The following is a 17,246-nucleotide window of genomic DNA, read 5'->3' as shown; positions in this document are numbered from 1 at the left end:
GCAGAAGGAGACCAATCGGCCCATTGAGTCTGCACCAACTCTCCAACAGAGCATCTTATCCAGGCACATCCCTTGCCCCATTCCCTTAACCCCACTAATCCCCCTAACATACACATCTTTGGACAGTAAGGGACAATTAAGCATGGCCAATCAACCTAACCCACACATCTTTGAACTGTGGGAGGAAACTGGAGCACCCGAAGGAAACCCATGGCGCACGATGGCACAGTGGTTAGCACTGCTGCCTCACAGCGCCAGGGACCCGGGTTCAATTCTGGCCTTGCGTCACTGTCTGTGTGGAGTTTGCACATTCTCCCCATGTCTGTGTGAGTTTCCTCCGGTTTCCTCCCACAGTATGGGTTAAGGGAATTGGCCATACTAAATTGACCCTAGTGTTAGGGGGATTAGCAGGGTAAATATGTGGGGTTACGGGAATAGGGCCTGGTATATGATCGGTGCAGACTCGATGGGCCAAGTGGCCTCCTTCTGTACTGTAGCAATTCTATGATTCTATGACAAGGGGAGAATGTGCAAACTCCACACAGACAGTCACCCAAGGCTGGAATCAAACCCGGGTCCTTAATGCTGTGAGGCAGCAGTGCTAACCACAGTGCCACCGTGCTGCCCATATAGGTTTAAATATTACATCAGCTGCTAGCTGCTGAATTTTCAGGGACAGGGAATCTCTGAGAGATCTCTATCCGGATCCAGATAGCAGTCAATGGCCATAAAACTCTTAATTACAAGGGAGGCATTAATCTAACAGCATACACACAAGAGTTCAATTCAACCATGTGCAGCAACAGTTTGTCAGTATCCATTAAAAGGGAGGCTAATATACCACAGGTCAAACATTTCTCTATCAAGCTTGTATCTGGAAGTTCATCAATATATTGAGAAAATATGCATGCTTGATGATATTATTATGTAGACGTGCACAAGTTGTAAATAGACAACTATACTGATATGTTACACCTTCCGTAATCCTAACTATTAGTTGTGAGTGGATTTGGAGAATTTCTAAACAAAGGTACACCTTTGATTGGTATATGCTAATTAATTGGAACTCAATCTAAGAGTATAATTGTCTGTATAATGTTTCATTCAGTGCTCTCTGGTGCGCCACCTGCTGGAGCACCAGATCCCTGCTAAAGCACGAAAATAAAGGGCGTTTTTAAAACTCCGGTAATCTCCGTGTCGTTACTCAAATAGGTACAAAGGGCGGAATTTTACCGGCACGTCTGCCCGACGTTCCTATAATCCCGCCTAAGGCCAATGGAGAATGCTGTTCTCCGAGCCTCGCCCGCCCCCATAACCGGGGCGGGTGTGCTGGTAACATTTCAGCCAAAGTCTGAAAGCTGGACAGCTATTTTTGTCCCACAACAATTTGTACAATATTCCTCTGTCCAGTATTTTGATCTGTCTCAAATTTATAGGTTAACCTTTCCATTTAGAAATAAGAGGAACAGGGAATGACATAGCAAGAATTAAATTAAAACTAATGTTGACAACATAATATAAGGCAAATATTGTTAAGCTAACAAAATGCTTAGATAGTGCAGTTTTACAATGTTACTTCTCACATGGCACGATGGCACAATGGTTAACACTGCTGTCTCAAAGCTCCAGGGATCTGGGCTCAATTCTGGCTTTGGTCACTGTCTGTGTGGAGTTTGCACATTCTCCCCATGTCTGTGTGAGTTTCCTCCGGTTTCCTCCCACAGTATGGGTTAAGGGAATTGGCCATACTAAATTGACCCTAGTGTTAGGGGGATTAGCAGGGTAAATATGTGGGGTTACGGGAATAGGGCCTGGTATATGATCGGTGCAGACTCGATGGGCCAAGTGGCCTCCTTCTGTACTGTAGCAATTCTATGATTCTATGACAAGGGGAGAATGTGCAAACTCCACACAGACAGTCACCCAAGGCTGGAATCAAACCCGGGTCCTTAATGCTGTGAGGCAGCAGTGCTAACCACAGTGCCACCGTGCTGCCCATATAGGTTTAAATATTACATCAGCTGCTAGCTGCTGAATTTTCAGGGACAGGGAATCTCTGAGAGATCTCTATCCGGATCCAGATAGCAGTCAATGGCCATAAAACTCTTAATTACAAGGGAGGCATTAATCTAACAGCATACACACAAGAGTTCAATTCAACCATGTGCAGCAACAGTTTGTCAGTATCCATTAAAAGGGAGGCTAATATACCACAGGTCAAACATTTCTCTATCAAGCTTGTATCTGGAAGTTCATCAATATATTGAGAAAATATGCATGCTTGATGATATTATTATGTAGACGTGCACAAGTTGTAAATAGACAACTATACTGATATGTTACACCTTCCGTAATCCTAACTATTAGTTGTGAGTGGATTTGGAGAATTTCTAAACAAAGGTACACCTTTGATTGGTATATGCTAATTAATTGGAACTCAATCTAAGAGTATAATTGTCTGTATAATGTTTCATTCAGTGCTCTCTGGTGCGCCACCTGCTGGAGCACCAGATCCCTGCTAAAGCACGAAAATAAAGGGCGTTTTTAAAACTCCGGTAATCTCCGTGTCGTTACTCAAATAGGTACAAAGGGCGGAATTTTACCGGCACGTCTGCCCGACGTTCCTATAATCCCGCCTAAGGCCAATGGAGAATGCTGTTCTCCGAGCCTCGCCCGCCCCCATAACCGGGGCGGGTGTGCTGGTAACATTTCAGCCAAAGTCTGAAAGCTGGACAGCTATTTTTGTCCCACAACAATTTGTACAATATTCCTCTGTCCAGTATTTTGATCTGTCTCAAATTTATAGGTTAACCTTTCCATTTAGAAATAAGAGGAACAGGGAATGACATAGCAAGAATTAAATTAAAACTAATGTTGACAACATAATATAAGGCAAATATTGTTAAGCTAACAAAATGCTTAGATAGTGCAGTTTTACAATGTTACTTCTCACATGGCACGATGGCACAATGGTTAACACTGCTGTCTCAAAGCTCCAGGGATCTGGGCTCAATTCTGGCTTTGGTCACTGTCTGTGTGGAGTTTGCACGTTCTCCCCGTGTCTGCGTGATTTTCCTCTGGGTGCTCCGGTTTCCTCACACAGCCCAAAGATGTGCAGGTTGGGTGGATTGGCCATACTAAATTGCCCTTAGTGTCCCAAGATGTGTAGGTTAGGTGGGATTAGCCATGGTAAATGTATGGGTTACAGAGATAGGGCGGGAAAGAGGGCATGGGTAGGTTATGCAGTCAGAAAGTCAGTGCAGACTCGATGGGCCGAATGGCATCTTCTGCACTGTCGGGATTCTATGATACAGGCTTGGGACTACCACACACTTTATATTGGTCCATGAAGAGGTTGTCCCTTGTGCACTCCTCTGAATATCCGGGGTAATTACTCGTTCTACTCAATGTAATGAATGAAACAAATGAGCAAATTGTTTTCTTACCTGAAAAGCTCGTTTTATTTCCGGGATGTCTTTGAAGGAGATGATGACTGGAATGATATCTGAACCACTGAATAGGGCGGCAGCTGCAGCTATGGAGTTGGTGTCTTTGGACCCTCCGTTAGTGAAAAACACCGCGATTTTCCTCACTAGGATACCATTGCGAACTCGTTTGAAAGTATTTCTTGCAACAAACTGCATACCAACGCCAATATTCCGCCTTCTGGTTGATCGTTCATGTGCCAGCTCTTCTATTTCCTGCAGAAGTAACTGTTTCTTTTTAAAGTCTGAAAATCGAATGAAAGGTCTCGCTACATTATTGTACGTAAGCACCGCCACACGAGCCCCAATGGGACAGTTGCTTTCGGCGATGTTAATGTTCTGCAGTAAATTAATTACAATTCCTTTCATCCTTTCGAATCTGGCTAGTGTGACATCTGTAGACAAGTCCAGAGCAAACGCCAACTCAGTGGGATACGGGGGACACTCTCCCCTTCCTAGAACAATTCAAAAGCCATTAATAATTCAGAACAGCGTTTAAGCAACAGATCAGTTTAAAACTATGGTCGTTGCAAAGCTCAATAAGTGTTACTTACTTCGTGAACAACAAGCTACAGGGAAAGAAAAAGGGATAAAAAGAAAATTAATTGTTGAGGGCACACCATTTACAGTTTGATCGATATTCCATCATTATTACAAAACAGAAAATGCTGGAAAATCTCAGCAGGTCTCACAGCATCTGTGGGGAAAGAATAGAGCCAATGTTTTGAGTCAGATCTGTGACGGAGGTTCATCCTGAGTCGAAACGTTGACTCTATTCTCTCTCCACAGATGCTGTCAGACCTGCTGTTCTTGTTTCAGATTCCAGCACCCGCCCCCCGCAGTATTTTGCTTTTATTCGACCATTATCTCAGAAAGTCGGTATGCGGGTTCAGTATGTAATAAAAAAGGTGAATGGATGTTGGCATTTAATGCAAAAGGACTGGATTATGAAAGTAGAAAAGTGTTGTTGCAATTGTACAGGGTGTTGTTGAGACCACATCTGGAGTATTGTGTCCAGTTTTGGTCCCCTTATTTGAGGAAGGTTGTGGGGGCGTTGGAGGCAGTTCAGAGGAGGTTCACCAGATTGATTCTGGGGATGAAAGAGTCAACATATGAGGAAAGATGAAACAGTTTGGGCTTATACTCGCTGGAGTTTAGAAATATGAGAGGAGATCTGATCGAGGTATACAACATTTTAAACGGGATTGGTAAAATAAATGCAGACCAAATGTTTCCTCCTATGGGGCAATCTCGAACAAGAGGTCACAGGTATAGGTTGAGAGGTGGTGGATTTAAAACTGAGATGAGGAGGAACTACTTCTCACAGAGGGTGGTGAATTTGTGGAACTCGCTGCCCCATAGCGCGGTGGAGTCTGAATCGTTGAATGGTTTCAAGAAGGAGATGGATATATTTCTGATAGGATAAAGGGATATGGGGAACAGGTGGGGAGTTGGATTTGGGATCAGGGAGAGATCAGCCACGATCTGATCGAATGGCAGAGCAGGTTCGAAGGGCTGAATTTGCTACTTCTGCTCCTAATTCCTATGTTCCGATTATTACCCTGCTTGAATTTAAACTGAGTTCATTTGTTGAGGTGTTACAGCTTGGGAAATTTTCACTGCTAATTGTTAATTTGTACCAGATGCTGATAAACAAAGAGAACAAAGAACAAAGAAAATTACAGCACAGGAACAGGCCCTTCGGCCCTCCAAGCCTGCCACGACCATGCTGCCCGACTTAACTAAAACTCCCTACCCTTCCGCGGACCATATCCCTCTATTTCCATCCTATTCATGTATTTGTCAAGACGCCCCTTAAAAGTCACTACCATATCTGCTTCCACTACCTCCCCCGGCAACGAGTTCCAGACATCCACTACTCTCTGTGTAAAAGATCTGCCTCGTATATCTCCTTTAAACCTTGCCCCTCGCACCTTAAACCTCTGCCCCCTAGTAATTGACTCTTCCACCCTGGGAAAAAGCTTCTGACTATCCACTCTGTCCACGCCTCTCATAATCTTGTAGACTTCTATCAGGTCGCCCCCTCAACCTCCGTCGTTCCAGTGAGAACAAACCAAGTTTTTCCAACCTCTCCTCATAGCTAATGCCCTCCGTACCAGGCAACATCCTGGTAAATCTTTTCTGTACCCTCTCCAAATCCACCACATCCTTCTGGTAGTGTGGCGACCAGAATTGAACACTATATTCCAAGTGCGGCCTAACTAAGGTTCTATAAAGCTGCAACATGACTTGTCAATTTTTAAACTCAATGCCCCGGCCAATGAAGGCAAGCATGCCGTATGCCTTTTTGACTACCTTCTCCACCTGCATTGCCACTTTCAGTGATCTGTGTACCTGTACATCCAGATCCCTTTGCCTATCAATACTCTTAAGCGTTCTGCCATTTACTGTATGTTTCCTATCTGTATTAGACCTTCCAAAATGCATTACCTCACATTTGTCCGGATTAAACTCCATCTGCCATCTCTCCGCCCAAGTCTCCAACCGATCTATATCCTGCTGTATCCTCTGATGGTCCTCATCACTATCCGCAAATCCACCAACCTTTGTGTCGTCCGCAAACTTACTAATCAAACCAGTTACATTTCCCTCCAAATCATTTACATATATTACAAATAGCAAAGGTCCAGCACTGATCCCTGAGGAATGCCACTTGTCACAGCCCTCCATTCAGAAATGCACCCTTCCACTGCTACCCTCTGTCTTCTTTGACCGAGCCAGTTTTGTATCCACCTTGCCAGCTCACCTCTGATCCCATGTGACTTCACCTTCTGCACCAGTCTGCCATGAGGGACCTTGTCAAAGGCCTTACTGAAGTCCATGTAGACAATATCCACTGCCCTACCCTCATCAATCATCTTCGTCACTTCCTCGAAAAACTCGATCAAGTTCGTGAGACACGACCTCCCTTTCACAAAACCATGTTGCCTCTCACTAATACATCCACTTATTTCCAAGTGGGAATAAATCCTGTCTCAAAGAATCCTTTCCAATAATTTCCCTATCACTGATGTAAGGCTCACCGGCCTGTAATTACCTGGATTATTCTTGCTACCTTTCTTAAACAAAGGAACAACATTAGCTATTCTCCAATCCTCTGGGACCTCCCCTGTAGCCAGTGAGGATACAAAGATTTCTCTCAAGGCCCCAGCAATTCCCTCCCTTGCCTCTCTCAGTATTCTGGGGTATATCCCATCAGGCCCTGGGGACTTGTCTACCTTAATGTTTCTCAAGAACCCCAATATCTCCTCCTTTTTGATCTTAACATGACTCAAACTATCGACACATCCTTTCTCAGACTCATCATCCACCAAGTCCTTCTCTTTGGCGAATACTGATGCAAAGTACTCATTTAATACCTTGCCTATTTCCTCTGGCTCCATGCATAGATTGGTGTACTGGTTTATATCTTCACCTGAAAGTATGGTGAGCTATTCATCTTCTTTATTAGTTTGTGATGAACACAAACAGCATTGGTGGGATTTTTGGGCCCTTCCTGCCAGTGGGACAGGTGTGTCACGCAAAACACTATACGGCACGGTGGCACAATGGTTAGCACTGCTGCCTCACAACGCCAGGGACCCGGGTTCAATTCCGGCCTCGGCTCATTGTCTGTGTGCAGTCGGCACATTCTCCCAGTGTCTGTGTGTGTTTCCTCCGGGTGCTCCGGTTTCCTCCCACAGTTCAAAGATCATAGAAATCATAGAAACCCTACAGTGCAGAAGGAGGCCATTCGGCCCATCGAGTCTGCACCGACCACAATCCCACCCAGGCCCTACCCCCACATATTTATCCGCTAATCCCTCTAATCTACGCATTTTAGGATTCTAAGGGGCAATTTTTAACCTGGCCAATCAACCTAACCCGCACATCTTTGGACTGTGGGAGGAAACCGGAGCACCCGGAGGAAACCCACGCAAACACGAGGAGAACGTGCAAACTCCACACAGACAGTGACCCGAGCCGGGAATCGAACCCGAGACCCTGGAGCTGTGAAGCAGCAGTGCTAACCACTGCGCTACCGTGCCGCCCTATGTGTGGGTTAGGTTGATTGGCTATGCTAAATTGACCCTAGCGGTAGGGGGATTAGCAGGGTAAATATGTGAGGTTACGGGAATAGGGCCTGGGTGGGACTGTTTTGGTTTCGACTTGATGGCCCAAATGGCCTCCTTCTGCACTGTAGGGATTCTATGGATATATCGGCGGGACCGAAGATCTCGTTAAAAGCCAATGGTGAGCCGCCTTCACCATCGGAAAATGCACTGTGGGAGGGTGGAAAGTCCCACCCTTTATCTTGGAAATTGATTTTGGTCACTGATTTTTCACTGGGGACTTGTGGAAATAAATTTGGAACTACAGCCGGAATTCTTCGGTCTCATATGCCCCGCTCCCACTGCCAGCGAGAACAGAGAATTTGGCATTCAGTCAAATCTGTATTCACAGCAGCGGATCTGGATAACCCCAGCCGCAGGAGAGGTCAGAGAATTCCGGCCAATAGGATCCCAGTATGAAGGCTTGGCTGACCTCCAAGACTAACCAATTAACTCAGCCCTGTTGGCAATGTTGATAGAGCTTGATAAAGAGTGCAATTTTTGCTTGATTGACAATTTTATAGGGTTGTAAAATGTTGTTGTGCTTTTCAATGCATATTTGTTTATATAAACAAGTTGCAGAGGCGTTAAGAGGATTAGAGTTTCATTCATTAATACTATCAATGGCCCAACTCATGGTTACCAAGTCTAAAGGGAAAATCTGGCCCAATGTGTTGCTTGGTAAGGAAGCTGCTGTTCATAGAACAGATGTGGCTAAACTAACATGGTTGCTACTTTTAAAAAATATACTTACGACAGTTGGCTCGCACAGTCGATATGAGGTGACATGGCTGTAATGAAAAGATGAAATTTAAAACATTAAAGAGAATATATTGTCAGCATCAACATCTATTGATACATAGAGGTTACATACCATGAAGGAAGTGCCTGGTGGTCCTTTGTTTCCCTGGAATGATCAGAAATTAGGTTTAGAATAAAATCAAATTTCTTCATTGATATTTACAGACCTTTGGGGTGGAGATTATACGTATTATGTACTCTAGGTACTAAGGAAATTTGGCATGTCAGCTATGACTCTTACCAACTTTTACAGATGCACCAGAGAAAGCATTCTTGCTGGTTGTATCACAGCTTGGTATGGCTCCTGCTCTGCCCAAGACCGCAAGAAACTACAAAAGATGTGAATGTAGCACAATACATCACGCAAACAAGCCTCCCATCCATTGACGCTATCTACACTTCCTGCTGTCTTGGCAAAGCAACCAGCATAATTAAGGACCCCACGCATCCCAGACATACTCTCTTCCACCTTCTTCCGTCGGGAAAAAGATAGAAAAGTCTGATGTCGCATACCAACCGACTCAAGAACAGCTTCTTCCCTGCTGCTGTCAGACTTTTGAATGGACATACCTCACATCAAGATGATCTTTCTCTACACCCTAGCTATGACTGTAACATGACATTCTGCACTCTCTCGTTTCCTTCTCTATGAACAGTATGCTTTGTCTGTATAGCGCGCAAGAAACAATAATTTTCACTGTATGTTAATACATATGCCAATAATAAATCAAATCAGAAAACAGGGGGATGTGTTTCATGCCGTCATTTTGAGGGGTGAGGTCTAACCATGCTGGCAAAGCCCACCTGCATTGAGATCGGTGCGCTCTTTAAAAAATAACCCCCCCCTACCCCACCACAGAGGTCTGGGGCCTTTCCCCACTCCCTCAATCATAGCCGACATTCCCACCGTGATCAATGCCAACATCATCCTCTTTCTCCCCCCCTTCAATAAACAGTTAATGCCAGCAGCATCAGACCCCTTCCCTCCGCCCCAAACAGTCAATGCCAGCATCCCCACAGCTCCTACATCAGCTCCCCTCCAACAGTCACAAATAAATGAGTTCCCACCCCCCCTCCATGAGTCACCTATTAGGGTCCACCCGTGGCACATGTTGGCACTGCCAAGTTGGCACCATGCTGTTGGGGGCAGTGGTAGGAGGCAGTGCCATGGCACTGCCTGGTCATGTCCAAATCCCGCCCACCCCCCCCCCCCCCCCCCCCCGCCCCCCGGGGCTCTACTCACCTTAATGCCCCATGACAAGTTCACATCTGGATGAACCGATGTGAAATTATGTCGGCATGTTTGAAAATACAGCCAGGGGTCAATGTATGACAGGGGGGAAGGGGCGTTGCTAACGATATTTGAATTTATTAAAATAAGGTTCCTGCATTTTTGTGCGTGTGAATCTGATTATGTCACCAGCAAGGGGTGGCAAAAATCGAAAATCCCTATCTTGCTGGTGAGATTCACGATTTTTGGGTTTTGCTGGAGTCCCTGCCGCTGTTCCACAGCCAGAGAGCATGGGCTCAAGATCGCCACCACATTCTATGATAGTTTAGCTCATATCAGCTGCAGATGATCCAAATTTTATGTCCATCCGGTGCTTCCTCATTCTTAGGTGTATTATGTCCTTATAACCACAGTTTGGCAATTCCCTTAGGAGATGTCTGAACACATGACAACGTATTCTGTATAAATGTGCTTGCTTTGGGGTTGCTGATATCTCTATGGGATGATAAGTGCATAGGAGTCAATAAACCAAATAATCTTCCTCCTCCTTCACATCCATACTGACAGTTGTAGGGTAATTTGATTTTGCTCCAATTTTCTCCCTTCCTCTCCTGGAGATGCTGGTATATGACTCCGCCTCTGTGGCTAACCTTCTCACCCAACTGATCATTCTTCATGCAAAAATGGACAGTGAATGTTGGTCAATTTTTTGACCATGGACAGAACCACTGCTGAAGTCCAATTTTACTCCCATCTGACCCAGACATAACACACATGCATACGTTCATGCGTGCACACACACACACACACGCATGCATGCAGCAGTGAATGCAGTTTTGGCTGAGTGCCAAATTCTCTGTTCTCACTGTCAGTGGTGGCAACATCACTGGGCGGCCCCGTGGCACAGTGGTTAGCACTGCTGCCTCACAGCGCCAGGGACCCGGATTCGATTCCTGGCTTGGATGACTGTCTGTGAGGAGTCTCCACGTTCTCCTCGTGTCTGTGTGGGTTTCGTCCCACAGTCCGAAAGACGGGGCTGGTTAGGTGCATTGGTCATGCTAAATTCTCCCTCAGTGTACCCAAACAGGTGGCGGAGTGTGACGAGTAGGGGATTTTCCACTGTAACTTCACTGCAGTGTTAATATAAACCTACTTGTGACACCAGTAAATAAACGTTTTTTTAACAAATCAGAGAACTCCAACATATATCTCTGGCCTGTTATTGCGCTGTGTGGTGTATCTTAACCAAAACCTTGCATTCATAAAGTGCCTTTAACACAGAAAAAAAAGCCACCCCCAGGTGCTTCACAGACTTCCTGAAAAAAGATAGTCAAAAATGGAGATGTTAGGAGGAGAGATGAATAATTTGATCAAAGAGGTGGGGTTTAAGGTGGTGGTTAAAGGAGAGGAGGAAGGTGATCAGAGCTGCTGAGTTTAGGGGAGGAGTTGCTGAGCTTAGCATCTCAGCAATTGAAGGCAACAAACTTTCAGATAAATCACTGCTTGCCAGATATTTAAAATATCTTTTCAATGCACTTGCTTGTACATTTCCCGATGTTCAGAAAATTCAGATGTTAAAACACTGAAAATAATTGGCTAAATGTTCCAACTACAAGTAGCAGGGCATTCAAGGTTACTTACAAAGATCTCTTGTGATTTTTTAAAAGTATCCCAATGTGCATTTATATGTTGGTAACTTATGGCAACTTCACTCAACTCATTGCTGGGATGATGGGCTTATCTTCTGCCGAAAAGTTGAACAGGTTGGGCCTATACCCATTGGAGTTTAGAAGAATGAGAGGTGATCTTGTCCCACTTGTTGGGGAGACCAGAACAAGGGGCCACAGTATCAGGATAATTGGTCTCCGTTTTAACACGGAGATGGGGAGAATGATTTTCTCTCTCGGGTTATTAGTTTGTGCAATCCTCTTCCCGAGAAAGCAGAGGAGGCTGGATCATTGAATTTCTGAGTAAGGTAGATTTCTGTTAGACAAAGGAGTCAAGGCTGACAGGGGTTTTTTTTGGGGGGGAAGGAGGGGGGCAGTTGGAAAAGTGCAGTTGAGACCACAATCAGATCATCCATAATCTTATTAAATAGTGGAGCAGGCTCGAAGGGCTGAATGGCCAATTACTACTTCTAACTTCAATGTTCCCTTATTAACTTAGTAAAATAGCTGTACATCTTACCTTTAATCCAAAATATCCAACCTCTCCGGGTTCACCAGGATCACCAGAATCACCAAAATTACCCTAGATAGAAAGTGAGCATATCACACTATTTCACAGAGAACCTTATTAGTTGATGATTAATAGATGATTATTAATTGAACTAGAGCTTCTCACGTCTGTAACTATTTTAATCATATTGTTAATATACTGGAAACTTAATTCCTCACTAATTTTTAATTAGGTAGTAGGTATCAATATTAAAGCAAATTTTGTGTGCACCAAGATTTAAATAATGAACAGAAGTAAGGGGATACTAAATTAAAATATTGTATATATATATCATAGAAGAATAGAATCATAGAATCCCTATAGTGCAGAAGGAGGCCATTCAGCCCATTGAGTTTGCACCGACTCTAACAGAGTATCTTACCCAGGCCTCTTCCCCATCCTGTAACCCCACACATTTACCATAGTTAATCCACCTAACCTCTACATCTTTAGACAAAAAGGGGCAATTTAGCATGACCAATCCACCTAACCTGCACACCTTGGATGAAATAACAGTATTTGATAGAATTTTAAGCACCATGATGGGACTGCAGAGATCCGTTCGCTTCAATTCCGGAGTCATGTAGGAAATCCAGGCTTCATATGTCCTGGATAACCACATGTGCAGGAAGTCCCTACAGTCCCTACAGGGATTTTCACAGTAAGTTCATTGCAGTGTTAATGTAAGCCCGAATTGTGACTAATAAATAAACTTTCAAAAACTTTCAAACTTTCAACTTTCAGTTCCTCAAACTTAAGCTTGGGTCCAAAGATGTGCTGGTTAGGTGGATTGGCCAATGATAACTTTTGTTATTTGCTCCATGTTGCAGTGGCTATGCTCCAGACTGCCCTTTCCTGAGGTATCATCACCTTCAATAGTAATCAGTGCTGAGAATAGGTTTGAGTCAAGAAGACACCTGGCGGATTCCTGCACATCCTGCCTCTTCCAACCACCGGATTGCCAGCCATTTATTATCCTCCTGAGTTCCCTGTAACTGCGAAGTTACCACCTCCTGAAATATCTCTTCAGGAAATTCTCATCCTCCCCGATGCCATTCAATGAAACTGACTGTTTACAAGCTCAGAAATCATAGAATCATAGATATCAGTGTCAGGGGGATTAGCAGGGTAAATATATGGGGTTACAGGGATAGGATCTGGGTAGGATCTTTGTCGGTGCAGGCTCAATGGGCTGAATGGCCTTCTTCTGCACTGTAGGGATTCTATGATTCTATGATTTCTGAGCTTGTAAACAGTCAGTTCCATTGAATGGCATAGGGGAGGATGAGAATTTCCTGAAGAGATATTTCAAATTATAATGGTGGTGAGCTGCCTTCATGAACCGTTGCAGTCCATGTGGTGTAGGTACACCCACAGTGCTTATAGGGAGGGAGTTCCAGGATTTTGATGCAATAACAGTGAAGGAATGGTCAAAATTCTCCATCCTCGCTTGTGGCTAGGAATCTCCAGTCCCACGGCAGTGAATGGAGTTTTGGCTGAGTGCCCAATTCTCCGTTTTCACTGGCAATAATGATCAGTAACCCCGAGGTCATGGATTTAAATGGTTGGCAAAGGAATCAGAGGGGACTTGCTGAAACATTTCATTTTACACGGTTGCACTGCCTGAGGGGGCGGTGGAAGGAGGTTCAATAAACACTTTCAAAAAGAAATCGGATAAATCTGTGAAAAAATACTCACTGGACTTTGGGGAAAGTGCAACTAGAACTAATTGGAGAGCTCGTTCAAAGAGCTAGCAATGGTACAATGGGCTGAATGGCCTTCTGTGCTGTAAATGCTACTATTCTAAAACCATTTACAGAACTTGTTCCTTTATGAACACATTTTAGTAATAATCCTTATGTCTCAAGTTTATAATAACATCAACATAATGTGAATTAAACTATAATAATTCTCTGTTATATTAAAGATAGGCTGCTATAATCAGCTACATTTTGAAACAACGGTTTGATAATTTAAATGAAAAAATCACATTTGCTTTAAAAGTATAAGGTTTTAGATGAGGTTTCTACCCTGTTTCCTCTTATCCCTTTGGCTCCTGGTTCTCCACTTTGACCAGCTTTTCCAGCTTCTCCCTAAAACCATGGTAACAAAGATAGAAGAAGGGACAGGTCATCTTCTGCATTAAAGAATCTAAAGCTAGGAGATTTTAAAAAAAGATCTCGTTATAAACATTGAAAGTACCTTTTTGCCGAGGTTACCTTGTGGTCCTCGATCTCCCTGTAGGATTAAAAAAAAGATATCTTACGGCCTACTAATTTGACAAAACTGACCTTTATTTACCTGAGGTGAGCACAGTAATACAGAGCTAGAGAAGGGATCATACTTTTGATTTTGCACCACAGAACACCCCATTGTCGATTGTTAGATAGGTGGAATGCAGCCTTCCTGCACCATCCTAACTAAAACTTTGGTTAGGCCGCATTTGGAGTATTGCATGCAGTTCTGGTCGCCACACTACCAGAAGGATGTGGAAACTTTGGAGAGAGTGCAAAGAAGCTTCACCTGGATGTTGCCCGGTCTCGAGGGTGTTGACTATGAGGAGAGGTTGAAATGCTTTTACTGGAAAGATGGAGGCTGAGAGGAGACCTGATAGAGGTCTATATAATAATGATAGGTGGATAGTCAGAGGTTTTTTCCCAGAGTGGAAGTGTCAATTACAAGGGGGCCGCAGGTTCAAGGTGAGAGGGGGAAAGTTTAAGGGAGATGTGCGGGGGAAATGTTTCACGCGGAGAGTGGTGGGTGCCTGGAACGCGCTCCAGAGGAGGTGGTGGAAGCAGGCACTTTAGCAACATTTAAGAGGCATCTGGATGGGTTCATGAATAGGGAGGGAACAGAGGGATATGAACCGAATAAGGCAGAATGTTTTTTTTTGTAGTTTAGTTATGGCATCATGATCGGCACGGGCTTGGAGGGCCGAATGTTCCTGTGCTGCACTTTACTTTGTTCTTTGTTCAATCTCCTCATTGTCACATGCAGACTTTCTATAGTAATTCTATTTGCTTGCATGGGTAAGATTTTCGTTGACTGATGTAGGTTTTCTACATCATGAACAGTCTGAAACAAGTTTATTTATTCGCTTTCATGAGCCGAATTGTAAAAGTCTTGGAATGAATGGCTTTATGGTTTCATTAGACTTTTATTGTGGGTGGAGGGAAGTGAGGGTTGTTGTGACCTGACTCATCCAGTAGACACCGGCTGGTGGGCTGTTAAAAATGCCCCAGAGGTTACTTGCCTGCTGGAAAGTTGCCCAGATCCCATCATGAGAATTTCTGAAGCTAGCTAGGTTTTAATTCCCATCCGGTGAGTCGGTGAGTAACACGTCCTGGTCAACACCAGCTGCTGCACAGTCAATTCCATGGAGCCTTCATTGGCTGGAGACAGAACTTGTGCCCCTCACTGAGGAGGATGTCACACCTTAGAGAGCTGCTGGCCAATCAGATTGCTCTGTGGTCCCAGCGGCGCCATTTTCAGAACTTGTTCCTTTATGAACACATTTTGGTAATAATCCTAACGTCTCAAGTTTATAATAACATCAGCATAATGTGAATTAAACTATAATAATTCTCTATGTTATGCAACTGCCACATGGTTTTGTAAGAGGGAGGTCGTGCCTTACAAATTTGGTGGAGTTTTTTGAGGAAGTGACAAAAATGGTTGACGAAGGAAAGGTGTGGATGTCATCTATATGGATTTCAGTAAGGCATTTGACAAAGTCCCTCATGGCAGGTTGGTTAAGAAGGTTAAGGCTCATGGGATACAAGGAGAGGTGGCTAGATGGGTAGAAAACTGGCTTGGCCACAGGAGACAGAGGGTAGCAGTCGAAGGGTCTTTTTCCAGCTGGAGGTCTGTGACCAGTGGTGTTCCGCAGGGCTCTGTACTGGGACCTCTGCTATTTGTGATATATATAAATGATTTGGAAGAAGGTGTAACTGGTGTTATCAGCAAGTTTGCGGATGACACGAAGATGGCTGGACTTGCGGATAGCGATGAACATTGTCGGACAATACAGCAGGATATAGATAAGCTGGAAAATTGGGCGTAGAAATGGCAGATGGAATTTAATCCAGATAAATGCGAAGTGATGCATTTTAGAAGAACTAATGTAGAGGGGAGTTATACAATAAATGGCAGAGCCATCAAGAGTATAGAAACACAGAGGGACCTAGGTGTGCAAGTCCACAAATCCTTGAAGGTGGCAGCACAGGTGGAGAAGGTGGTGAAAAAGGCATATGGTATGCTTGCCTTTATAGGATGGGGTATAGAGTATAAAAGCTGGAGTCTGATGTTGCAGCTGTATAGAACGCTGGTTAGGCCACATTTGGAGTACTGCGTCCAGTTCTGGTCGCCGCACTACCAGAAGGACGTGGAGGCTTTAGAGAGAGTGCAGAGAAGGTTTACCAGGATGTTGCCTGGTATGGAGGGTCTTAGCTATGAGGAGAGATTGGGTAAACTGGGGTTGTTCTCCCTGGAAAGACGGAGAATGAGGGGAGACCTAATAGAGGTGTACAAAATTATGAAGGGTATAGATAGGGTGAACAGTGGGAAGCTTTTTTCCAGGTCGGAGGTGACGATCACGAGGGGTCACGGGCTCAAGGTGAGAGAGGCGAGGTATAACTCAGATATCAGAGAGACGTTTTTTACACAGAGAGTGGTGGGGGCCTGGAATGCGCTGCCAAGTAGGGTGGTGGAGGCAGACACGCTGGCATTGTTTAAGACTTACCTGGATAGTCACATGAGCAGCCTGGGAATGGAGGGATACAAACGATTGGTCTAGTTGGACCAATGAGTGGCACAGGCTTGGAGGGCCGAAGGGCCTGTTTCCTATGCTGTACTGTTCTTTGTTCTTATTCCTCAGGCAGTCCTTTAACAATCTGTACCTCTGTATAATTCCAACTTTACCATCTGTAAAATTCTACTTCATGGTTTCAGAGGTGAAAGTGGAAAATGTCATAACCAATGGGAGATGATGCTAAGTACGGTGGATGTGTGTGTATGCGTGTCTGTGTGAGATTGTAGCTGGGTGGGAGCACACTGGTGCAATTGACAAAAACCAAGGTCCTATTTTTTCTCAATAATAATTCAATAGTTACAGGTAAAGTTCTTAAAACAGGAAGTACAGAGAGAAGGCAAGGTTTTTGGATGCAGGATTAAAGTACATCACTGATATGATTTTATTTTGCTACCTTTTTTCCTTTGCGACCTTGAGGACCAATTCCATTGGTGCCATCCATCCCCTGTGGGGTAAAGAACATCATGTGGAACTGTTTAACATTGTGATTTCTTGGTGGGATTTGACAATAGTCGACACAATTCTCTGATGCTTTCTGCAGCATCTTATTTCTGATCAGTGTGAGTCAGAAAATCAGGCAGTTTGTAAGT

General features: G+C 44.2%; 1 protein-coding gene across 1 annotated transcript in view; it reads right to left on the bottom strand.

The window, feature by feature from the left end:
* Positions 1-3,820: 3,820 nt before the first annotated feature.
* LOC144511908 (collagen alpha-6(VI) chain-like) overlaps positions 3,821-17,246 on the bottom strand; it is a 103,153-nt gene continuing 89,727 nt past the window's right edge. Inside the window, exons 21-27 of the mRNA XM_078242364.1 lie at positions 17,051-17,101; positions 14,049-14,084; positions 13,877-13,939; positions 11,817-11,879; positions 8,472-8,504; positions 8,333-8,388; positions 3,821-3,936 (exon numbers count right to left, since the gene is read on the bottom strand). Of these exons, the coding sequence (XP_078098490.1) occupies positions 8,335-8,388; positions 8,472-8,504; positions 11,817-11,879; positions 13,877-13,939; positions 14,049-14,084; positions 17,051-17,101 (300 nt within the window). The 3' untranslated portion in view covers positions 3,821-3,936; positions 8,333-8,334. The remainder of the gene's footprint in view (positions 3,937-8,332; positions 8,389-8,471; positions 8,505-11,816; positions 11,880-13,876; positions 13,940-14,048; positions 14,085-17,050; positions 17,102-17,246) is intronic.

This window comes from Mustelus asterias, chromosome 2 (genome assembly GCF_964213995.1).
Source record: "Mustelus asterias chromosome 2, sMusAst1.hap1.1, whole genome shotgun sequence".
Taxonomy (NCBI): domain Eukaryota; kingdom Metazoa; phylum Chordata; class Chondrichthyes; order Carcharhiniformes; family Triakidae; genus Mustelus; species Mustelus asterias.
The sequence above is the reverse complement of the archived record's forward strand: the minus strand, read 5'-3'. Positions and strand labels throughout refer to the sequence as shown.